This window comes from Eptesicus fuscus, chromosome 6 (genome assembly GCF_027574615.1).
Source record: "Eptesicus fuscus isolate TK198812 chromosome 6, DD_ASM_mEF_20220401, whole genome shotgun sequence".
Lineage (NCBI taxonomy): Eukaryota > Metazoa > Chordata > Mammalia > Chiroptera > Vespertilionidae > Eptesicus > Eptesicus fuscus.
This window is the reverse complement of record NC_072478.1, coordinates 48,415,766-48,441,572: the sequence shown is the minus strand read 5'-3', so window position 1 is coordinate 48,441,572 and position 25,807 is coordinate 48,415,766. Positions and strand designations below refer to the sequence as shown.

Genomic DNA, 25,807 nt, shown 5'->3' with positions numbered 1-25,807 from the left:
GGCTTGTGCAGAGGGCAACCAATTGATGTGTTTTTCTCACATCGATATTTCTATCTTTCCTCTATCTCCCATTCTCTCTAAAATATCAATGGAAAAATGTCCTCAGGTGAGGATTAAAAAATAAAATAAAAAAGTATTGTATTTCAAGTACCTAGCACAGAGTGTAGCACAAGACACATGCTCCATGATGGTGATGGTGACGGTAGTGATGATGATTCCAGTGATGATGGCCTTGGGCAGAAATCATGGTGGTGTGCTAGTCTACTCTCTCGTAGTGACCACACGGTGAATATTTAGTAATTCCTGAATAAATCTCCAAAATAAAATGAACGGAAGAAAAGGAAGGGGATGGAATGGAATGCGGAAACAGCTAAGATAGGTTAAAAAATAGGAGAGGTAGAACAAAGTGCAACAACCGACAAAGCCAGCCCATGGCCGCTGGCTTCATGGAAATTTCCAACAAGCTTCATCAGGGTGATTTTTCCTGTGAGGCATTATAGGTGGGCTGCACTGATCACCCTTCACCAGGCTGAGCCAAACCTTTGCTCTGCTTTTAAAAACACCAATTCTTGGGGAATTTTGCATGAATTTCAATGAATCATATAAAACTAAAATATGCACTGCCCTAGAAACCCATGTTATGATTGAGTTGACTCATAGGCTGACTCTCTAGTTGAAAAAATTAAAGGGTAAAGAATCAGAACTTTTGTAAGTACCTAAAATGATGTTTACTAAGAACAGCAAAACTAGGATGTAGTATATGACAAGGTAGGGTCTAAAGAGTCCAGGCACGTTCTATCCTGACATTTCCGAGGCACAAACTCCAAATGCCATCTAGTCCCAACCACAGAAGACAATCCTTACGAGAATTGGGAAAAGAGACGTTGAGTCATACGTTGGAACAAATAATGGTTTTTAAGCCTCCCACAACATCCAATGATGGAAAGATTTCAGAAGTTGTGCAAATAAAATAATATCAAAGTTCACACTTCCCAAGGTCTTTTTCATGGTGATAAAAATAAAATCTTGCTGCCCTGGAAAAAAAAAAAATTCATGCTTCCCTTCCTGTAATACTTATCTTCATTTATGTGCATTGAAAATCAAAATGTGAATTGAAATAAGCTATTCTTTCCATAGCAATGTGTCTGATTTTTATTGACAATTGGGAAGAGAGAGGGTGCAAAGTTCAAAATGTGTTCATTATTTCATTAAAATCAACTGCCCAGCCCCCTCCCTTTCTGATTTTTGTTACCTAAAACAATTCAGCTTTGTTGCTCATAATCCAGATCACTTTAATCCTGAGCCCTCAGATCCTCCATGTTCTTGTCTGTTCTAATCTTTAGTTTCAAATCAAAGCAAAAGCCTTACTACAGAGTTTTCATTTTATGCTAAGTTTATATGAGGCAATCACGTGACAAAACCTCCAAAAGGTCAGTATCATCTTGGACTGTATTAAGAGAAGTACTGTATTCAGAAAGGGAGAGATATTGGCCCGTCTTACTTTTGCAAAACAAAACAAACAAAATAACACCACACTTAAAGCATTAAAGTGTTATACCTCTTAAAAGATTTTAGGAATTCAACAGAAAATGCCAGTTTCTCCCATTGTGAGTTCAGAACCAGTTGAAAAATAAGACACAGGAGAGCAATAGAGGTTAAACTGTCAGCTTTATTTATTAACTAATTGGAGAAAATGACATTTGATCTATGGACCAAAGATTAATACTCTATGCCCACAAGCCCTCCCTGCATTCCTGCACACACGCCCAGAGCCTACCTCAGCACCCAGGGGACTTCGGAGCTGTGTCTGCCTGGGGCAGGGAACACTGGGGAAGGGGAAGCTTACAGTCCTTTGATAGAGTTGTTTCCCCCAATTCACTCATCTGTCATCACCTGACCTCTGTAAGGCGTGTCAGGAGTGGGGCTAGAGGCCAGGAGTCTTATTCCAGTGGAGGTCCTTCAACGCGGAAACACTGACCAATAAGGGAAGTTTCCTTCCCAACAGTACTCAGTTCTAGACCCTTCATTAGATTAACTCAGAGCAGGCTGAGAGCATGACCAGGGCAGTGGGGACCTTTCAAGCCCTATATAATCACAAATGGTTGCAAGGACAAGACTATATGGGAACAGCTGAACCGATAGTTGACTTGGTCCTAGACATACATTCTATTTGCCTCCCCCACCATACCTGCTGCATCCTGTTCAGTTATGAGAGGCCATGTGACTAGTCCTGGCCAATGAAATGTGAGCAGAGCTGGTATGTGTCACCTGCGGGCTAAGGCAATGAAAACTCAGTTGTTGGTTTTTCAGTCTTCCTTTCCCTCTTCTGCAATGACTGCAGAGGTCTCTACACAGTGTATGTAAAAGTCATATTTCCGTCTTCTGCCCAGTACAGTTACCTGAGTAAGAAATATACTTCTATTGTGCATAAGCTGCTATGTATTCAAGAGTCTATTATTACAACTGTTAATGCTATTTAAAAAAAAATCTGTATCTGAAATACTCATCAACTAAACCAACACACACAGACACACATGCACACACACGACACCCCTCCACTCAGTCACTCTGCGTTGCTCACACCTACTCATATGTTAGGTCTGGGCCTATATGCATCAGAAGCCATCCCTGAGTCACCCCATCTAGTCTATTTAAGTTGCTCTGACATTCTTTTTCTCTACACACTATTCTTTCCTGTCATTTTACTCATTACAATTCATAATTACATATTCATTTGTGTGTATACTTAAAATCTGTGGCCACAGTTGAACCATAAGACCCAAGGAATCAGAACCTTTTGTCCATTGCAATAATAGACATGGAGCTTGCACTATGCTTGGCAGATATCAGTCAGTGAATAAATTTGAAAATGCAGAGGATGCTCAAATGAGAGGCCACTACCAAGGGAATCCTTTCTTATCATGAGACCACAACTCTAGACCAAAATCATAAGAGCATTAAAATACAAACCATGGGGGTGATGTTGATTTTTAACCTTTATTCATTTAGAATGAAATTTTGGGCCAATCTACAACCAAGAGAGAACCTAAACTTCAAAGGAATGTTAACAGGCAGTAGAGTATAGCAGTATAGCCCCTGTATGTACAAGCAGGAAGTCAATTTCCATTCCCTTCAGAAAACCTCTTGCTAACCACTTACATTCTCTTCCCATCAAAAAATGCATTAACAAGATCATGCTTATATAGCTAGTCAGCACAAGAGACAAATGACAATTTATACTGAACTACATAGTTTCAATATAGTGCTCACAACTCCAAGCTGTAGCTATTGACCTTTCAATGGCATTCAGTATGTGACATTGTCACCAATTATATTAAAAGGCATTCATTAATTTTTAAAAGCTAGAATGACTCAAAGAGTTCTGCACTGTAAATAACACATGGAATATTGTACGTAAGCCTAAGATGGCCAGACCACTTAAATTTTTTCTACAATCCCTTGTATAATATGTGTAGGAAAATGAATGTTATATAAGAAGAAATAGAGCAAGTTAGTGTATTTTTACCTAAGAGTTTAATTATTTATTTTAAGTAATGTCTATTAATATTTAAATGATTGAAAATAAGTCGATGTTAAAAATTAACTGCACAAACTCTAAAAGAAAATGGCCACGTTACATCAGACTACATTGTACAGAACAAAAGCAGCTAATTAGACCCTTTTTAAAAATTTAAAGTTTCTGACATCATTTTCCACCATTCCATCAATTCTTCCTTTTCCTCCTCTTTCCTTTCAGAAAATGACTCCAGTTCAAAATCAACCTAAAAAAGAAAATCAGGAATATATTGTTAGCAAAGTGCATATGTATTTTTAAAAGCTGAAATGAATTTTTTTAAAAAAGAGTAATCACAGAGCTTTTAGGATAAGCTCAATTTAGCCGCTTGAATTAAAGTATACCCTAAAAAAAATCTCTCATGATAAAAGATACTTTGCGGGGAGTGGGGGAAAGACAATCCAAAACCATTATGTTTGAACTGTGCTTTGATCTAGTAGCTTTGTCGGATTATTTAAAAGCAGGTTATTTAAAGGCAGATTATGTAAAGGCAGTCTTTAATAAGGACTTTAGTAAAGCCGGGAAAAAGATGTCGTTTATGATTAATTTTCTGCCTTTGACTATTCAGTGCGCTTCTCCTGTCAACCTTGAATTTTCTCCTCCTATGCAGCTCAGTGTCCTGGCATCCCAAACCACTAGGCTCTGCTTTCCAGAATCTCGAATCTGCCAGAGAAACCAATGAAGCACACTCATCCCCAAACCACCACAGAGGCCAATGGCCCAGGAACTCAACTCTCCTTGGGAACTAGGCGTCCTCGTCAAGTCCATGGAGAATCAAGAGACACAGAGCAAGGGAAGTGCATGTCATCCCCTCCCTTTCCTCAGCCTGAGCCATGGCCGAGGCAGGGGCCGGGCTGAGTGAGAGCGTCACTGAGACAACGGTGACCGTTACTATGAAGATTGAATAAAAGCCACTTAACTATGCCTGGCACACACAAGTGCTTAATAAATCCTGACTGTTAATGTGATTACTTACTCCAACAGCAGGACTGTAAGGAACCGCCACTTTCTTTGTTATCGCCAGATAGCCTGGAGCCGAGGCTGTAAGTTTATAGTTTCCAGGTACAAGCAGCCTCCAGTAATCGCCATCCTTTGCTGTAAAGGAAACAAAATGTCAAATCACAAGGCACACATGTGAAATGCATAGTAAGACCAGCGGAGGAGTACCCAGTCTGCCTCAGTCCAACTCCTTTTATTCCCATTTCTAAAGCAGTTATTAATGGAATGCGATTAATTTTAACTGAAGAGTGAGAAACTCTCGAGAGGGCATCAGTTCCCCTATCCATTTTACAGATAGGAATGTTAAATCGTCTGATAAGTCTCCTACGATAATGACTCTCCATAATCACATCAGGACTAACACAGATTAAAAAGACATACACAGCCCCCAAGTGGTGGGGTCAGAGCATCTTTTTATTCTTGCCACGGATCCCCGGGCGAAGACCTAAAGGTCAGAGAGTCTAGATCAGTGTTTCACAAAGTGTGGCCCAAAGACAGTCTCACCAGAATCCCTGAGGCACTTGGTAGACATTTCGATTTCTAAATCGAGTCTGTTGGTTGGATTGCCGTCTAGGGGCGGTCTTTTCAGCAAGTTCTCCAGAGAATTCTTAAGCTGAGATACATGTCCCCCTCGCTCACTCTCCATGTACCCGGAGTTCCCTCCTGACCTGGACTAGCTTCCATGGCCCACCACTACAATCACTCTCACCCATAGGCCTTCGAAGTCATTGCTTTTCCTGCGTGGCGATACACGTCTGGCAAACTGCCAACCCTGGATAACCTGCACCTCTCTTCTCTACGCCTGCCCTGTGGGGTGCAAGGAGCTGGAGAAGGCACGTGACCACACTGATCTGTCTCTGATTCATAAACGCCAACCTTGCGCAGGTCATGGGCCTGGCCTGCCTCCCTGCTAGTCTGTCAGGCTCCATTTCCCTAGGTCAATGCAGATCACTGGGGGACTTGTCCCGATGCAAATTCTAATTCACTAGCTCTGGGGTGAGGCCTCAGATCCTGCACTTCTAACCAGCTCCAGGGAGAAGCTGATCCAGCTGCCGGTGAGGGCCACATCGTGAGCAGCAAGGTCCCTGGAACAATGCACACTTCCTCCTGTTTCCTAACACGGCTCAGACAGCCTCATCAGCACTCTCAGCCCGTGCTTTACCTCTTATCTCACTGTGAAAACGAAAACAATCAGCAAAAAACAAGTCCCCGTCACCATCCCTTCCCATCTACCTCTAGACCCCACATCTCCTTTCAGCGGGCGCTCATTTATCTCCTTTGCTTTATAGCAAAGCTCCTGAGAAGACTGGTCACTACTCTCTAAGCTCTGTCCTTTTTTTTTTTTTTTAAATATATTTTATTGATTTTTTCACAGAGAGGAAGGGAGAGGGATAGAGAGCTAGAAACATCGATGACAGAGATACATCGACCAGCTGCCTCCTGCACACCCCCCACCGGGGGATGTGCCCGCAACCAATGTACCTGCCCTTGACCTGAATCGAACCTGGGACCTTCCAGTCCGCAGACCGACGCTCTATCCACTGAGCCAAACCGGTTTCGGCAAAGCTCTCTCCTCTTATCCTTTCTTGGGCCTCCCGGAGCAGGCTGCCACCTCCCTCCCCACAGAAACAGATTTCATCAAGATCTGCCACTCGGGCTCATTCACAAGGCTCGCCTGCTTGACACTTTTTAGCACTCCTTCTTTCCTGAAACACTCCCAGGCTCCAGGACGGCGCACAGAGACGTCTCTCTGCCCTGGACTTCACTGCTGGCTCCTCCTCATCGCCCTGCCCTCCAATAGCTGGGGTGTCCCAAAACCCAGCCTCAATTTTTATTCCTTTCTGCCTAGGTTCATTCCCTAAGTTAGAGTTTACTAAAACTTCCACATCACTGAATGCAGAGAAACTAAGGTCTGTGTGGCACACCAGCGGTAACAGATAGGAGGGGTTTTCTGTGGCCAGAAGGGATCGACGCCCGGGTGCCATCTTCAACAGCCGGCCTCCTGGGGCCAAGGGGCCAATATCTTAGTGCAGATTCTCATGTAAGTTTGGAAAGGTGTGCTGGCTCTTAGTGCGTTGACAGATTATTGACTACATTAATAAATGAAGTTTTAGAGAATAAATAAGGATTCAAAAATACAAGTTATAAATGTGGGTGTTAAGAAAGAGGTAATGGGATAAAGTGGTTTGGGAAATAAGTTAAAAATTAATTATAAGGCCTAGAAATATGTGAAGAGTTTATAGCTAAAAGGTATTCATTCAGTTGTTGAAAAGATCCCAGCATATGACAGTTAAACTAAAATGAGTGGATAAATGTCAGTGACAGTAATAGGTAAGTTTTCCAGGAAAATATATCATTTTGTCTAAACTGGGAAAATTGAAATGTGGTTTAAACCTCGAAACAACTAACATTGACTTCAATCCTGTAACAACCTGTGCTTTGATCTAGTAGCTTTGTCGGATTATTTAAAAGCAGGTTATTTAAAGGCAGATTATGTAAAGGCAGTCTTTAATAAGGACTTTAGTAAAGCCGGGAAAAAGATGTCGTTTATGATTAATTTTCTAACCTTGAATGGGTCTTGATTTACTATATGGATTAAATGAAGAAACATATGAGAAATCCTAGAGGCACAATATACTGGCAGTTATCTTCTTCCTATTCTTTTCATTCCCTCCTCAGGTCCACTAATGAACAATTCATTAGCAACATATATAGTTATATAGACATATAGGTATATAGATATATAGATATATAGATATATGTAGATATATAGATATATATTGTCCAAAAGTATATACACACACTTTGAATAATTATAAGGCAGTGTTTGTTGAAATACATCTCATTTTCAAACTTGAGCTATCAGCTGTTAAATTGTGTATACATTTTTGGGACATATACATATAGGAAGGGAGAAAGAGAGAGAAACGTTGATTTGTTGTTCCACTTATTGATGCATTCATTGGTTGATCCTTGTGTGTGCCCTGACCAGGGACTGAACCTGCAAACTTGGTGTATCGGGATGGTTCTCCAACCAACTGAGCTACCCAGCCAGGGCCAGCACCTCTTCTTAAGAGAAATAATAAAGGCACTGGTATTTTAACGCTAGCGGGTTCATTTTCCTTTGCCTCACCAACAACAAAGACTCTCCAGTAGATGGCACCACCTTGCAGCTCTGCAGTGAGATACCTGAGGGAAGGGCGCCATCTGCTGCACCCCAATTTTTAAACGCAGCAGCCAGCCTGGGTAACTGCCTGAGTTGCTCCACTAAGGAAATTTAACTAGATTAAAGCTGAGAGAGAGAAGGTAAAGAGATATGAAGCATTTAATTATTTTGCTTAGAACAGCATAAGAATTATAATTATGATAAGTAATTGTGCTCCTGTATATAATACGAGAGCCTCAGATCATGGCAGAGAACACCCACCAGATGTCACATCGTGGTCTATTCCTTCCACTGAGATGGTTGCATTGGCAATTGGGTTACCTTGAAGGTCTCGGACAAATCCTTTAACTCCTCGGTGTACCTGTGAGAGTCAAGAACACCCAGAAAATTCATATCAGAAAATGACCTAAAAGTCCATCTCATATCAAGCACCTCCTTCTTTTCTAACAAAATACTGTAGGTTCCCAAAGCATGCTCAAAAAGCCACTGAATGTTTTGTGCACTCTTTAATCTGCTTTTTCTCAAGTGGGCAAATGAGAAGTAATGCCCTCAAAATTGAGATCTTGTTCTGAGTCAAGGAAAGATTTTTCAGTACCTTCTGAACCACCAAAACAAAAAAAAATAATATCTTTAAAATAGTTCTGGTCTTAGCATATTTCATTACTTTCTCTCTGTTTTAAATGTAGTTACCTGTGATTATCTTATATGGTCACTATCAGTTAACAAGACAATTACAACATTACTACCTCTTCATTCTAGATAAAAAGTTATATATACTACGACTACTTTGGCATCAAACCCATGAACAGTATTGTTTTTGGTTGAAAGTAAGTGGCATGAAAGATCAATAAACTTCATAACTGAAAACTTCTTAGAAATAAAATAGAAGAGCTGTTATTGAGAATAATAACCTTGAATTAACGTGCAGTCATCAACGAGCTATTGCGATGCAAACTACAAAACCAGCTTTTTTCTTTATTTTTAAATGATAATTCAACTAAGTGTGTGTTGGAAGTGATCATCACTTCCGGTTTTTGAGAAAGCACTGCTTCTGGAACATTAAATGTTAATTCAGCTTCATTACTTAACAACGTATGTCCCGGCCTTCCAAATGCTCAGCTACTTCTCCATCTGGGCCCAGAAAAATGATTTTCCTTTTGCTACGGATGACATTGGAATATTTCCTTACAGAAAGTAGAATAAGCCTCACGTATCCCTTTATGAACAGAGAATACATTTGTCAGTGGTACAATGTTTTATGGAAGAGATGACCCTGGTTATCAGCAAATGTTCTGCATGTTCTATTAAAAAAACAAAAAAGCTCTGGAGTCACCACGGTGTGAGGAAGCCCAGATTAAGTCCTAAGAAGGGAGACCACGTGGAGAGGCCTGAGTTGACAGGAAGATGGAGAGGCGCTCAGGAAGCCCCAGCTGCTTCAGCGTCCCCACCACCCGAGCTCCAGGCACCACCTGACTCCAACCACAGAGAGACTCAGTCAGAACTGCCCAGACATACAACTCCCACATTACTGGCTCCTCAAAAACCCTGAGTGACAATAAAGTGACTGGCACTGTTTTAAGCCACAACCTCTGGGGGTGATTTGTTAGGTAGCAATAGATCATAGGAACCCCCTTTCTTAAAAAAAGTACATTCGGTTAAAATGAAATTTATACAATTAGTATATGTAATAATTAAAAATGTGTTGAAATTGAAAGTTTATATTTTGGTATATGTACTGGTTCCACAAATAGAAATATTCTTACTATGATCTCAAAATAAGCAAACAAAAATAAAAAAACTCTGAAATTCTATAAAAGCAACACGTAATTCTTTTCTCTAAAGGCAATTTAGAAATGGTAAAAAGTTATACATGCATGTTGTTGGTAATAATAAATGCTAATTTTATTGCCAATCAGTATAGTGATTAGAGAGCAAACACATTTTTTATAATTACTTTTCTTTATTTCTTTTTTTAATTGATTTCATAGAGGAAGAGAGAGGGAAACATCAATGATGAGAAAAAATCATTGATTGGATGCCTCCTGAATGCCCCCCACTGGGGATCAAGCCCACTACCTGGGCATGTGCCCGGACCAGGAATTGAATCATGATCTCCTGGTTCAGAGGCTGACACTCAACCACTGAGCCACATGAGCCAGGCGAGAGTAAATCCATTTTAAAAAAATAAATAAACATTTTTAGTATCTAGTGAATCGATGATTTTTTTCCCCAAAACTGAGTTATGAATTAGCCAACCAAAATTAACAGATTGAAATGTAGTCACTTGAAACATAAAAAGTTGGTTTCTGAGTGACATTCCCATGGTGAAAGAGTCACTGGGGACCAGAAAAACTGTGGAGATGAATTCATGCATCTTGAAGCACTATAATCCTAATATCAATGCTATAAACCTTAGAGAAATGAAAAGCTTAAATTTCATCTTTGGAAGATAAGTCAATCACTTCTAAAACATATAATTCACCTGGATTAGGCCCAAATATACACAATTCATAATTGTGACCTGACTTTTTCCAGCTTCTTCAACCCAAGATATATTACAATATGCGGCTTAACAAATAAACAAGTAAATGTCTCTATATGCCAATCGTGAGCCACAACTTTGCGGTTTAAAAAAAATTCACCGTAGGTCTCCCTCATCACTGATGTTTCTGTCTCTCCCTCTCCCTTCCTCTCTGAAATCAATAAAAATAAAATTTAAAAAAATTCACTGTAGTAATTAAATCTCAATGACAGGGCTAGGGACTGTCACAACCCCACGTGAATGCAAACGGGAAAACCCTGTCACTTCACGGCCTCTGCATAAGAAGTCACAGGCGTGAACACTGTCCTCATGACTGCAGAAACTATTTAGTACACTTGTTCCTTCTATGATGCACTCTCCTCAGATTCCAGGGCATTTTACTCAACCGAGGCTGAAAACAACAACAACAACAACAACAAACAGTCCCCATAGTTGCTGGGACTGTTGGCATCAGTAGTTATGAAACCCTTGTGTACTTAAATACAAAAGAGCTTGTTGAAGTGGAAATTTTGGGGGGGTCCTACCCTGCAGGGAATATGCTTTGATGGTGGGACAGGAGATTCATTTTTAACAAGAACCTAGATGATTCTGAAGCACCTGCCCATTAGAAATTCTTCGGGAATTTTGAGAACTAAACTGTAGAGGGCCGCCTGGAAGGTACCTGGGCATTTCTTTTCATTATTGTCAGCTGAACTCAGGGTGTAGGCAGAACCGCGCCCTGGGAACATGCTTCCCCAATAAGGCTGGACATGTTAATCAGTTCTGACTTCACAGCAGCCCAGGTGTCAGCAGGGGCAGGTCTAGATATGTAAATCCAGTAATGCTGGGGCCTAGTTAAGAATGCAGATAAGCTCCTTTGATCCTAAGTTTTGGTGTTACCTCCTTTATTTCTATTATTTCTCAATCCCTGGCCGCCTCCATTTAGGACCGGTTCGTTCATCTCTCTTTCCGCGTGGGACACGGAAAAGGGAGATCCCCGCCATGTTTGGCCCCCGCCGCATCAGGCCCCCGCACTAAACTGTTCCAAAGCTAGTGAGTTCAGTTAGCAAACTATCTACCCCAAGCATGTCAAACTCACGGCTGGCAGGCTGCATGCCTTAAATGAGGCATGCGGCCGTGAGTTTGACATGCTTGATCTACCCTAATTAACTATACAAGTCCAGTTCCTGCAAACATCCCTTAAAACTCTTAAGAGTATCTTAAAACTCTGCAAGAAATTTCCTCTCAACCAATTATGGAATTAGATCTCCTAATCACCTATTTTCCAGGAGTTGTAAACTAGTCCACACTTAGATTTTAGGCCCAGGTGTTCAAATTATTAATCACCACCATGTTGTTTCATTGTCAAGAAAACTATTTCAATACAAAATTTCTGGCAGTCTTCACTGATCGTTCACCAGACTCTGAGTCCCTAACTGGAGTGTCCTATGAGCTTGTTGTAAATACCACTCCTACTGCTTCCACACAGCTCACACCCTAACACTGATGCCACTGATCACGTGAATCTGTGGACAGGCCAAATTCTCATTCCAAGTGGCATACAACAGGAATGCATTCCTGGTCCCTCTTCTTTCCAGGTTGTTTCTATATAAATTGATAGAGCTTTTAGATGAATTGATGCATGCCCACCTGCAACAATAAATACAACAAAATGTTTCTTCTTTCCTAATGGCACATATTTGTGTTTTATTTTGTGTTATATTGCATTTTTTTCTCAAGAACTAAGAAAGGACTTAAGCAGCAGTTGAATCCATTCTTTAATTATTGATCAGAGTAATAATCATGTTGGCATTAACTATAGTAAATCTTACAGTCTCGCTCCGAGAAGCCTTTTCCATGCCCCAGAACTGAGTTAGGGACCTTTCTCTATACTGCTATTGTTCTTTGCAGCTCACTTTTTTTTTTTTTAAATGTTTGTTCTTTTTTATTAATATATATTTTATTGATTTTTTACAGAGAGGAAGGGAGAGGGATGGTTAGAAACATTGAGAGAGAAACATCGACCAGCTGCCTCCCGCATACCCCCTACTGAGTATATGCCCGCAACCAAGGTACATGCCCCTGACGGAATCGAACCTGTGACCCTTCAGTCCGCAGGCCGACGCTCTATCCACTGAGCCAAACCGGTTATTTGCAGCTCACTTTTATTTTTGCGTTTATCACCCTCATTTGTATTTAGGTAATCATGTTTCTGAACCTCATTAACAGAAGCCTTCTTCAGGGTAGTCACTAGCCCCAGTGCCTCACAGGAAGCCAAGGATAAAGAAATAGCTCAATAAAATTTTGTTGAAAAAATGTATATGAAATGAAAAGCATTGTATTAAGGAGGCATTCTTTGATACCTAAGTGGAAAGCACACCAAATAGCCTCGTCTTATTTCCTCTACCCCCAAAATACATTTTTCAGTTAAAATGTATTTGCTCTCAGAAGATCCATTCAAATACAACTCTCCACAAAGGAGACATTCTACAAGGGTCCCCACCAAGGTTGTTCCGGAGTCAATGTGGCTAATTATCCTGTTTTGCTGTTGAAAATACCTTTTTATGTTAGCATGCAGCAGGACTCCATTGACCAAAAACACCCTGTTTAGGGTGTTTTTGAACATCACTGTCTGGCAGCAGTGGGTCTATTCCATGGTAGGCCCTCTTGGTGAGGCCTCTTGTACAGATATTTGATCTATGTAAAAGAACTTTTAAGCTGACTTTACATTTTTTAAATACATTGGGTTCATATGTACATGTCATATATATATATATATATATATATATATATATATATATATATATATATACAAATAGCTACATGTTTATTTAAATAGCATTTATTTATGTCAAATTACTTTAAAATTAGTCTGGACTACCTGTGGGAACCTGAAACTAACATCACTCCACTTGACTTTGGGTATAAATGGCCACATACAGAATGGAATTGGAAACTGATAAGCACTGCAGGCAAGGAAGAGTCTTTAGGTCTTTTTCACCATCACTGCCCCTGGTGCCAATGTCTACATCCCATGGAGAGGTGTGGTTGGCAGGGGACTGGCCTGGGTAGGTGCAGGGTTTTATTCTGACAGATGCCCCGACATTCCGTACAGATCCCATTGGAATGGCGACATCAGTGACTCTCTGGTGAAGATCATGTCGAGAGGCAATACGGCATAGTGATTCTGGAACTAGAGAGCCTAGATTCGGGCTGAGTGGCTTCCGGCAAGCTGTGTAATCTCTCTGTGCCCTGATTCCTCATCTTTAATTCAGGGATGATAGTGATGGAAAAGAAGAAAATGATGATGATGTAAGTTCCCTCATAGAGTTGTTGTAAGAATTAAATAAATTGCTACACATAAGCATTTAGAAGAATGCCTGGGAGATAATAAATCCCCAATCAATGTAAGGTATCATTATGATTACCTCACCTTTAGCTGAGTTTAGTGTGAGACAAGTGAGGTATGTGGGGCACAAAATTTAAGGATGCACTCACTCCTACATGCTGATCCCATTCCTGCATGATCTTGAGAGTGAATGCCTCCTTAAATCCTAGATACCTCACTTACCTCATTCTAGTCTTGGTCCTGCCTGACAGGCCAAAGGTGATCAGGGTGGAGGGTGGTCCTAGGATTGCCCCTGCTTAGAGCAATATCAATGAAAACAGAGTTTTACCTCACTTCTCCACAACCCTCTAGTTTAATCAATTCTCAGTGAACATGCATGAACCACAAACCCTATAACAAATGAAAGCCTATTTGAACCACCACTGAGACATTTTCCAAGTGTCGTGTCCTCGTTCTGGGTTGGAAGGATTCCCCTAGATTGGGCTCCTCTTAGGAGACTACTGTACACCAGGTTTAAAGGCTCTTACATTTTCCATTTTACACTGGCGACTGTGTTTACCTGCTCCAGGTAGCTAATAAGGGAGTTTTTGTTATCCTCCCAGTAGGTCTTCAAAGTCTCTTCAGGTGGAAACTTTTCACAGCTAAGCTCCATGGTGATCTCGAAGCAGTTGCTGCTCAGGTAATTGAAGTCTTGCATTCCTGCCAAAACACCAAATGGAAAGTCTCAACACGCAGGAGGTGACTAAAACTCACACAGGCTGTTCTGTTGAACTGGGAGCCAAGTAAAAGCTACACCAAGCAGCGCCTTTTGGGGAGCCTTTGGGAAACCACAAGGAAAACCACCTACCATAAAGGCCAGAACAACATACTCGGGAAGTTGTGACCGCCTTTGAAGCACACACTCTCTCAGCTCCTTAAGGAATCATTTAGCTTAACGCCCGGCTGCTGTAAGGTGCTCAAGCAGCAGCCACGTTCCATATTGCTGGAGTCGGCATCAAAGAAGACCACAGGGGAGTGACAGCGTCAAAATGGCAAAATAGGCGTTTTCTACGGCCTTCCCTCCCCGAAGAACACCCATTTTGACAATCACCCAGGAATAGAGTGCCCTTGTGGAAGTCCAAGAGTCACTGAAAAAGTCCCAGCATGCCACTGGAGCAAACCTAACATCCAAGAGTGGACGCACTGACGAAGGTCAAAGGAACAGTTTCACTTTCCCTGCATCACCTCTTCTCCAAGGTGGCACAGCTCAGTGCCAAAGTAACATAAAAACCTTCACAACTATACCGCACACTGGTGGAGGTGAGCATTCAGAATCCTCTAACACTGTAACATTGTGGTGTGTTAATCACTTAACTCTAGTTTAAAGGTTAAAGGACAAAAATATTAAAGATACCTATAGCTACAATAAGATGGCATAGGTAAGTCCTTACCTGTAAATAATTACCTTAAGTGTAAATAGATTGAATTCTCCAGTCAAAGGCATAGAGTGGCCAAATGGGGGCCGGGGCTTCAGAAAAGCAAGAATGGCCTCTGCCAGCACTTCCATCTGGCAGAAAGCTGCCTCCACCCCAGCTCTTGCCCTGATGCCAGACAATTAAGTTCCTCCCATATGTCCCTGGTTCCTTTCAAACTGCTGCACCAGCGCTGGAGCTCAGAGGGAGGGAGTCGCACAAAGCCCACATGCAGGCCCTTTAAGAGGAATGCCTGGGACTCCAGCAGCTCTCTTCCTACTCAGCCACACCCCTCACTGGTTTTCACAGCCAGACATTATAAGGACTTCTCCTCCTGGCTCTGGAACTCTGGGCTAGGAGGCCTGGTGTGGGGCTGGGACCCCTCGCTCCTCAGGGGGGACCTCCGCGGCTGAGATATCCCTCCCAAGTTTTACCCGCCACACATGGGTGAAGGACAGCCCCATTCTATGTCTCTGTCCCTTCTGCCAGTCTCAATGTGGCTTTTTTTAAAACTGATTTAAGAGAGAGAGATTGATTTGTTGTTCCACTTATTTATGCATTCACTGGTTGATTCTTGTATGTGCCCTGATCAGGGACAAAACCTGGAACCCTGGCGTGTTGGATCGACTCCCTAACCAAATGAGCTAATGCACCAGGGCCTGTGGCTTCTTTAAACCCTTAGTTGTAGGTTTTTCATTCAACTAGGTTTCAAGTTGTTCTGAATGATGATGTTCAGTAGTTTAGGTGTAATTTTGATGCTTCTCCCTTTTTTTTTTTTTAACTAGTAACACTCCACTTTCAACAATGGAAAGATGACAGATGATAGATAGATGATAGATGATAGATAGATAGATAGATAGATAGATAGATAGATGGTAGATAGATCACCCAGACAGAAAATCAATAAGGAAACACTGGCTTCCAACTATACTTGAGATCACATGAACCTAACAGATACATACAGAACACACCATCCAACAGCAGGTGGCAGAATACACAGTCTTCTCAAACACACATGAAACAGTCTCCAGAATAGACCATATGATGAGTCACAAAGCAAGTCTTAGCAAACTAAGGAGACTGAAATCATAGCAAACATCATTTATGAACACGATGGTATGAAATTAGAAGTCATGACAGGAGGAAAACTGGAAAATTAACAAATACGTAGAAAAGTAAACATACTCCTAAACCACCAATGGGTCAAAGAGGAAATCAAAAGAAAAACCAAATATCTTGAACAAAATGAAAGGAGTTTGGGGGGGTAAAAAAGGCAGGTTTAAGGAGTTTTAGAAATTAGGGGGCCTATGGGGAGAAACACAGGGCTGCAAAGCTGGGAGCTGCCGAAAGGTGTACATTCACAGAACAAGGGAGAGGAAGACACTCACAGAATAAAGGAGGCCACAGGGAGTAGAAAAACAAAAGGGAGAAGAGGTGAACCCCACGTGGGGTTTGAGCTCTGAAGCTGCTATAATGATCAATCAGAGGAGATACCAAGACACAAAGAACTGCAGCCATTATAAACCTAAGAAAGAGGGACTTGGTGGGTCTCTCTCCCCCTCCCCATGTGAGAGTCTGTGCTTGTTTCCCAATAAATTTCCACCTTTTCCTATACCACCTTTGGCCGTGGCTTCATTCTTAGAATCCACCTGGACAAGGACCCGGGAAATCACCTTTGCATCCTGCCCAGAGGAAAAACCACGCATTCCAGTTTAAGTTCGGCATTTCAAAATGAAAATAGAAACACAACATACCAAAAGTTATGGCATAAAGCAAAAACAGTCCTAAGAGAGAAGTTTATTGTGATAAATATCTACATTAAGAAAAAAAAGATCGCATAATCAATGAGTCACAGCTACGGAGCCACCGAATGCAGGTCCCCTGGCTTCAAGGCAGGATACCCTGCCTGTGACTTATGCTTAAGGCCTTCTTCCCAATGGCTCAGGCCAAGGTTAGACTGTCCCTGAGACCACATCCTTGTTCAGCTCTATCTCCTTCCTCACCCTGCTTCCCTCATTTCCATACAGGGCTTTTCCTGAAAAGCAGCCCCTCAACAAATTATGAGTATCCGAATCCCTGTCTCAGGTTTAGCTTCTAGAAAACCTGACCCGAGACACTGATTTTATTCACTGCATAGATTGCTAAAGAAAGTCACATCTTTGTGACTCTTTGATTATTGTGGGACATAATCATTGACTATTATTATAATTCTTATTATTAATATTACCAGAGACCCAGTGCATGGGATTTGTGCACTGGTGGGGGGCGTGGCCTGTGGGGATGGGCCCTTTGTAGGAGCACCGCTCATCCTGGCCAGCCAAGGGGCTGTGGACCTGCCCTCTGAGTGGCTGCTCCCTGGTCCGGCATCTTCCGTGGAGCTGGAGCACTTGTCCCTCCAGGAGACCTGGTTGGGGTGGGGCCCAGGGACAACAGCACTGAGAGGCGGCAGAGTAGGCCTCAGTCCTGCAGCAGCCATGAACCCGCCTGCCAGGCTCCGGAGTCAGCTCTGCGAGCCTGGTGCTGCGTGGCCTGTGGGCATCTGGAGGAGGCAGCAGAAAACCAGGAGGAGGAGCCTGGGGTGAGGAGGCAACGATCACAGCGTGGGTTCCTGCCCATCAGCCTGGAGTTCACCGCAGGAGCAGCCACTCATCCCGGTCAGCTGAGCTGCGCCCCTCTGTGGGAGTGCACTGACCACCAGGGGGCAGCTCCTGCATTGAGCATCTGCCCCCTGGTGGTCAGTGCGTGTCATAGCGACTGGTCGACCAGTTGTTGTGGTCGTTCCTCCGTTCGGTCTCTGGGCTTTTATTATATAGGACTAGAGGCCCGGTGCACGAAATTCGTGCACTGGGGGTGGGGTGGGGGGGGTGCCCCTCAGCCCAATCTGCACCCTCTTCAATCTGGGACCCCTCAGGGGATGTCCAACTTCCAGCAGTCGGACATCCCTCTCACAATCCGGAACCGCTGGCTCCTAACCACTCACCTGCCTGCCTGCCTGATTGTCCCTAACCCCACTTCCTGCCTGCCTGCTCGCCCCTACCTTGATCTCTTGCCAGCCTGATTGCCCCTACCTTGCCCTCCCCTATCAGCCTGATCACCCCAAACTGCCTGTGCCTTGGCCCCCAGTCTGGCCTCCCTCTGGAGGCACCACCCCCATAACCCCAATGCTGCTGCCACTGCAGCTGGTTATGGCTGCCTGAGCCTTGGCCTTTGTAGCCACTGCGGCTTTGTCTGGAAAGATGTCCGGAAGACAACCACTCTAATTAGCATATTACCCTTTTATTAGTATAGATTTGGGGACCATTACAACCACGCAGAACTTGAAGAAAACACATGGCCCTGGTCAGTTTGGCTTAATGGAGAGAGCATCGGCCTGTGGACTGAAGAGTCCAGGTTTGATTCTGATCAGGGGCACACATGCCTGGGTTTCGGGCTCAATCCCCAGTAGGGGGCCTGTGGGCGGCAGCTGATCAGTGATTCTTTTTTTTTTTTTTAATATATTTTATTGATTTTTCACAGAGAGGAAGGGAGAGGGATAGAGAGCTAGAAACATCGATGAGAGAGAAACATCGACCAGCTGCTTCCTGCACACCCCCCACTGGGATATGTGCCAGCAACCAATGTACATGCCCTTAACCGGAATCGAACCTGGGACCTTCCAGTCCGCAGACCGACGCTCTATCCACTGAGCCAAACTGGTTTCGGCTGATCAGTGATTCTTATCATTGATGTTTCTATCTCTCTCTCCCTCTCCCTTTCTGAAATTTTAAAAATATATATTTTTTAAAGAAAACACATGATCTTCACTTTGGGCTTTGTCATCTTACAATATCCTTTGTGCAGTGTTTTAACTTCCCTCAACTTTCCTTTACCCACCTTTAAAGTGCAATCTATTTTGGGGAAGATGATCAGGAAAGTGATTCCAATGGGTAGAAGTTTTTTTTGGAGGGGATGGGTCATGAAGATATTTAAAAATTGAGCATGGTGATGGTTGTACCACTCTGAATTTACTTTAAAAAACCAGTTCATTGTACACTTTAGGTGACATGTACAGTATATGGGTTATATCTCAACAAAGCTGTTCTTTTATTTCTTTTTAAATAAAGACCAGTCTTATAATCAATTGCAGATGTTTTCAGAGACCCCTCAAGATTTGCTCACCATGTCCCAAATCACGGCTGTGATTCCCAGTTGCCTCCAGTCCTGGTGGATCTGGATGGTGTGGTTTGCAAAGGAGAAGGTGGCAAGAGGCTTATGGAATTTCGGCAACCCCATTCCCCCGGTCTCCTCATAGGGCACCAGGGCCATTCCCACTGTGCCAGCTCTGCTCCCTTTAACCTGTTGGGCAAAAGAATCCTGCGTGCTCTGGCCAGAAAGTGCATTCTTTCTTAGGTGGCCCGGATGCTTTTTTTAAGGTCGTTTTATGGATTCAAAAGAATAAACAGAGATGTGGAAAGCTTTTGTCAAAATCCTTTTACATGGTTCTTCCAGTCTCATGGGAAATGAGATGTGGCTCTGAATTCATCCCAAAGTGTGTCTTTGGGCAAAAGCACCCAGAACGGCACAACTCCTGCAGAATGCCCCACACACTTTGCTGTCAGGACTCAGGGGGGCTTGAGGGTGAGCGAGGCGGCGGTGCCAGCACAGGACCTGGGAGAAGGTAGCGCTTTCTACACTGCCCAGGCCACGTGGACTACAGCAGTACCCGCCCAGGTGGGCAGGGTGTTTCTGCTGTTTTGTTTTGGTCTGGCCTCCACCCCGTCAGCCAGGGACCCGTGCCTGCACTGAGACTGAATGCTTTGATGGCCCTACTTTTTGGTGGACAGTGGACGCACTCCCAGAGACTGGCAGTTAGACTCTGGCGGCTTCTGAGTCCCTTGCGGGGAGAGCCCAGCCCTAGGTCAAGAACAGACTCAGGTGTCCTCGGCCAGGAGGCCTCCTTGGGCTAGGGGCCGCCACAGTTTGAAGGCCGGCCATGACCCCAATCCTGGCAGGGGTCTCCTCTGGGGGGCTGGCAGGCCTGGGCTAGGGTCACTGGCGGTTTGGAGGCCAGTCACGCCCCCGATCCTGGTGGGGGTCTCCTCTGGGGTGCTGGCAGGCCTGGGCTAATGGCCACCCTGGTTTAGAGACTGGTCAAGCCCCCGATCCTGGTGGGGGTCTCCTCTGGGGCGCTGGCAGGCCTGGGCTCTGGCGCCGCAAAGGGAGAGGTTCCTGAACCTGCTTCCCACACACCTAGGCTAGGATACATCTTGTAGGAGGCGGCTTCAATGCCGGGGGTCGGTGACCAGGTCCTCCGGAGCCTCGCTTTCTGGGCTGCAGTCCCACGTCTCCCAGTGCCCCAGCCTCAGATGCGCCCACGCAGTTGCCCCCACCACCAGCCACCTCAGCGCAGGCCACAGCAGCTGAAGCCAGCCTCTTGGAAGCCAGGCCACCACACCCACCACCGCTAGTAGCTCTCTGCTGCTCGCTCTATGTGCCCTGTCCACTGGGGTGGGGGAGTGCTCCCAGCCCAGAGGCCCTCCCTCCCTCCGCAGCCTGGCTTGGGAAGCTGGCCTCATGCTGGGGCTACTATGCCAGCATGCCCACTCGGCTACTATGGGTGCAACACGGGCCCCACGGAGGCCAACCTGGAGAACATGGACCCCAGCTCTGCATCCGGCTGCTGCAGATGGCCTCGGTGGTCAACTACCACCTGCTCCTTCCACTGGCCCCATTGATCCCTCTCAGCACCAGCCATTTAGGCGAGGGTGGCGATCGCCCGGGGACCCCGCCCCGGGAGCGGCTGGCTGTGCCCGGCCACGCCCCCCCGGGTCGCAATCGAGCCCAGGACCCCGGGGAGGCTTCTGGCTGTGCCCGGCCACGCCCCCCCGGGTCGCGATGCAGCCCGGGACCCCCGGGGAGGCTGCTGGCTGTGCCCGGCCACGCCCCCCCAGGTCGCGATGCAGCCCGGGACCCCCGGGGAGGCTGCTGGCTGTGCCCGGCCACGCCCCCCCGGGTCGCGATCCAGCCCGGGACCCCCGGGGAGGCTTCTGGCTGTGCCCGGCCACGCCCCCCCGGGTCGCAATCGAGCCCAGGACCCCGGGGAGGCTGCTGGCCGTGCCCGGTCACGCCCTCCTGGGTCGCGATGGGTCCCAGGACCCCTGGGAAGCTGCTGGCCGTGCCCGGCCACGCCCCCCCAGGTCGCGATCCAGCCCGGGACCCCCAGGAGGCTGCTGGCTGTGCCCGGCCACGCCCCCCCGGTCGCGATCCAGCCCGGGACCCCCAGGAGGCTGCTGGCCGTGCCCGGCCACGCCCCCCCCCGGTCGCGATCGAGCCCGCGACCCCGGGGAGGCTGCTGGCCGTGCCCGGCCACGCCCCCCCGGGTCGCGATGGGTCCCGGGACCCCAGGGAGGCTGCTGGCTGTGCCTGGCCACGCCCCTCTAGGGTTGCTATCGCTCCCCAGGACCCCCGAACTAAGAGGATTGGGCGCCGCCATCTTGGTCTTCTCAACGGCCAGATAGGCCACCCGGAGTCCCGCCCCCAGCCTCTCGCAGGCCCAATCATGGGCATAGCGGAGGTGCGGTCAATTTGCATGTTTCTCTATTATTTTATTATATAGGATTGTTACTTTACTGATCTAGATTACTTGGCATTTTGTAGACAGTGTACTATTTGTCTGAAAAGGTAATTCCAAAGGAATTACTAAATTTTATAAAAACCAAAATGTAAAATTACTTCCCATTTGATATATTTGACAAAGTCTAAATCCTAAAATCTGACATAGACCTTATTTGCCAAGCCATATGGGGGGGAAATGTGCTAAATCTGATCTGACCTGGTGCAAAATATTAATTGCAACATATATCGAAGAGAAAGAAATCAGGAAGAATGTTTTCTCAGGGCACAATTTAATAAAAGAAGCAAACCAAAATCCTTTAATTAGGTAGTGCTGCTACTATGCTAATTAATTATCTTATTCATTTCCAGGTGGGCTGTAGAATATTGTTCTTAGGCAAAGAGGAAAAAAAACATATCAGTTTTTACATTTCACTCATCCTCGGTAGAGGCAAGTATTACACAACTGCGATTGGGCTGAGCAGCCAGAAAAATGAGATCTCTGCAAAGTCCATGTTAGGGCAAAGGGAGCCACGAGAGCTGCAATGGTTTTCTAGGAGGTGGGTCCTCCAGGAAGTATGCTGTACATGGGCTTTTCCCCTTTTCAGACCACATAAAAGGTGAAGGGCTTCCTGATCCAACAGTGGTTATAACAGTAGTGAATATACAATAAATATCCCACATCAAGTAGTCTCCATTATCCCATCATTAAAATAAAATTTTAAAAAGTGTGTGGACCAGCATATACTAAAGGTCAAAGCCTGCCCTCTAAAATATACATTTGCCTATAGTCAAAGCATGACTAACACATAATCAGGATGCTGTCTTATTCATTAAGCTCAGAATTTCAAACGTAGGGTAATTAACTGTATTCAATTTATATTTTCCCAATGGACATCTTTAGTTCATGCCCCATCTCTCTTCAATCAGCATACTGATTTTAAAAACAAAACTATACACAGCAATTATTCATGCAGAAAACTAATTTTAATGGGTGAATTATAGATTCAGTCTATTTCTTAGTGACGGAGAAGGATTGGAGAGTCTCTCAATCCAAACGGTAATTATACATAAGCCCCCATCACACAAGCAAAGAGGGGAATGGGCACTCACCGCCGGGGACGCTGTACCAAGCCGCACCATTGGTCGTCCCATCTACGAAGCTGCTGTCATCATCGTTCTTGCGACACGGTGGCCGGTTGGGGTCCGACATGGATGGGTTAAAAGAGGAGTATGCCCTAGCCAAGCTTTGGAAAATGGCATCGTCTGGGCAAGAACTATATTCATGAGCACTCCCTAGAAAATAAACGCACACGATTGAAGAGATGGACACAGACCAAGGAGCACTGCCTGTTTTCCAAAGTGTGAGTCAGTATTGACCTCTTGCCTGGTGTATTTTTTCAGCCACATCCCTATGGGAAAGAAATGAAGGCTTAAGTATCAGCAATGACACTTAGCTTTTAGGTTATCTAACTTCCACTGCTAATACCGCAAAGTAAAAAATCTGATGGAATGTCCATTCTGCGTCTGAATTCAAAGCTTCACAAGAAAAGGTGATAAGCTTACAGTAAACTGGACCTGGCCGAACAGTAAAGGAGATTTTTCTATTGTTAAATTTTTAATTTAAAAAATGTATTTGTGAAGTTGGCATTTATAAAACAGTCACCGGCATGTGAAGTACAGCATAGGGAACACAGTCAACAATATTGTAATAACTACGCATGGTGTCAGGTGGGTACTAGACTTATCGGGGTGATGAGTTTGTAAGTTACATAATGTCTAATCAATGGCTTGTATACCTGAAACTAATATAATATTATATATCAACTGTAATGGAAAAAGTTTTTGATTTTTTAAATATGTACTTGTACTAACCTCATAGCCACTATAAACCACCCTCATACTTTACAGTATCTGAGTTTAAAGTTTTAAAAAAATCTCCCATGTGTATTATAAAAATAGTATTCGTAGTACACTGTATTGTGATCCATGTATCATAAAATATGCCAGGCTTTTACATTTCCTAGCTAATGACATAATACAAAAATCTCTACATTTTAACGATGTTGTACCAAAGACTTTCTTCAAAACTCAGTTTCCAATCTCTAACACGACCATCCTGTGTTCGCAAAGAGCTAACTCTTCAGAGGGCCGTGAGAATCAACCCAAAGCAGGAAATTTCCTGGAGTAAGAAAAATTAAGGTGAAAATATCTATCTGGCTAAAGCCTGCTGTGCCTGAAACGTAACGAAAGCATGTCCGAGAGAAATGAAAGCACCATGTCCCTCCCTGACAGACCACAAACAGTTCCAAACGCAAACGCGTGAGAGGCCGATGAGACACGTGGGGCTCCACAGGGGCCCTGGTCAGCACCAAAAGTCTGCCTCCATTGGTAAGCCATCGTGTACACAGAGCCATGTCACATCCGTAATTTCTCCGTGGTGCCAGTGTCCAAGAGTGACCCACGTTCGTGACCCCTGTTTCCCTCCCTTCTCCCATCTGAGTATTCTGTCAAGATTACATTTCTCTTCACCTAAACTTTTTTTTTAAGTTACATCTTTTTCTGTCAAATATATATGGTCAATAAAAGATTAAATAGAGGGCCGGAGACTGTGGGATACCAGGATACAGGCTTTATTGGAGATCACCCTGCCAGGCCGTCTTCCAGAAGGGAAAATGGAAGAGAGAGAGAAAGAGCGAACTTGCCGGGGTGAGAGTGCCTTTTAAGGGGAGGGAGAGGGGACGGGGCTTGGGCACTCAGCACACGCTGATTGGTGATTTCATGTGAGGTACATGGTTAGGGGCCTAGGGATTTAGGAATTGGGGGCTTAGGGTACATGGCAGGTGCTGATTGGTGGTTCAATGTACAGTCCATATAAGGTGTTCAGGAATGTCCGGCTGCAGGTGGAGTTTGCGTCATACTCTGTCCATCAGTTGGGGGAAGGGAGGATCTATCAGTCAATGCCACGTGAAATAGTTAGGGGATGTTCTTGATAAACATATGTATTTCTACAGGCAAAATCACTCAATGACCAGTTCCTTAAAAGAATATTATAAACGTCACCTTTCAAAGCCTTGCAAAGTAACTGTAAACCTTGAACCAAGTAGAGAAGCGGAAAGAATACCTACCACTCCGAGTCTCATCATAGGGGTAATTGGCCACAAGGTCTCCTCCGTGGAGATTGGCAGAGAGCACAAAAGGAATATCCATAATCCAGTGGATGACAGCCTTGGTCTCAGGAGCAAGCTGTATTAAACGTTAGAGATTAAAAGGGTTATAAATTGGTAATCACTGGTGAGATCACTTGACAGAAAAGATATAGGAAAGGTTTAAAAAAAAACACAAAAGCTGGTCAACCACTTTGTGGCTGTTTTCATAGAAAAGAAAAAGAGTTCCTGTATGAACAGCATCCCCATCTCTATTTTCCTCGGACTTTTTTACAATAAAAAAAATATTTTAATAGTGTTTCAATTTCCTCACAAGTTCTACTTTTGTGGGCTGCCAGCTTTTCTCTCTTTGAAAACGAGCATGCAGGTCACTTATAAATTTTGGAATATGTCCATCTGACGTTTCAGTGTTAATAATAGCTAAGGAAAGACAAAGAGAAAAGAAAATAGTTGAACCCTGTTAAAGATAAAATCACAGGCCCAATGTGGCGTCACTTAAAGCCTATGAAACCAAACCTAGATTTCATACCTGACCTATTGCTATTTCAACCTCTCCCAGAAATATAGTCTTAATCAACCAACCAGTCTGGAATTTTCTGGCCAAGCACCGGAAAGGTTATTTGCCCAGGGGCCCTCTCCAGTATGCAAAGGAAGAAGAAACGATTTGCATGATAAAAAACCCTTGCTGTTCCCTTTCCCCCAAAAGTAATCTTTCTTTTAGACCTTTTTTCTCTTTTGTTAACAGCTCCCTTGCCCCACTCTTCTTCCCATTAAAAACCTTCCATTTTGTACAACCGCTTGGAGCACGCTTCCACTGGCTAGATGGGATGCTGCCTGATTCATGTATTGCTTCATAATAAAGCCAATTAGACCTTCAAATTTACTCGGTTGAATTTTCTGTTTTAACACCACAGAACGGAGTTCTTTCTCTATGGTGGTTCAACTCCTGAAACATGGTAGGTTTTATTTCCTATTTTTGCTTACTATTG

The 25,807-nt window shown here is 44.3% G+C and overlaps 1 protein-coding gene across 1 annotated transcript in view; it reads right to left on the bottom strand.

The window, feature by feature from the left end:
- Window positions 1–2,978: 2,978 nt before the first annotated feature.
- CPE (carboxypeptidase E) overlaps window positions 2,979–25,807 on the bottom strand; it is an 87,140-nt gene continuing 64,311 nt past the window's right edge. Inside the window, exons 4-9 of the mRNA XM_008144281.3 lie at window positions 24,780–24,897; window positions 22,765–22,947; window positions 14,169–14,308; window positions 8,001–8,100; window positions 4,551–4,669; window positions 2,979–3,782 (exon numbers count right to left, since the gene is read on the bottom strand). Of these exons, the coding sequence (XP_008142503.2) occupies window positions 3,684–3,782; window positions 4,551–4,669; window positions 8,001–8,100; window positions 14,169–14,308; window positions 22,765–22,947; window positions 24,780–24,897 (759 nt within the window). The 3' untranslated portion in view covers window positions 2,979–3,683. The remainder of the gene's footprint in view (window positions 3,783–4,550; window positions 4,670–8,000; window positions 8,101–14,168; window positions 14,309–22,764; window positions 22,948–24,779; window positions 24,898–25,807) is intronic.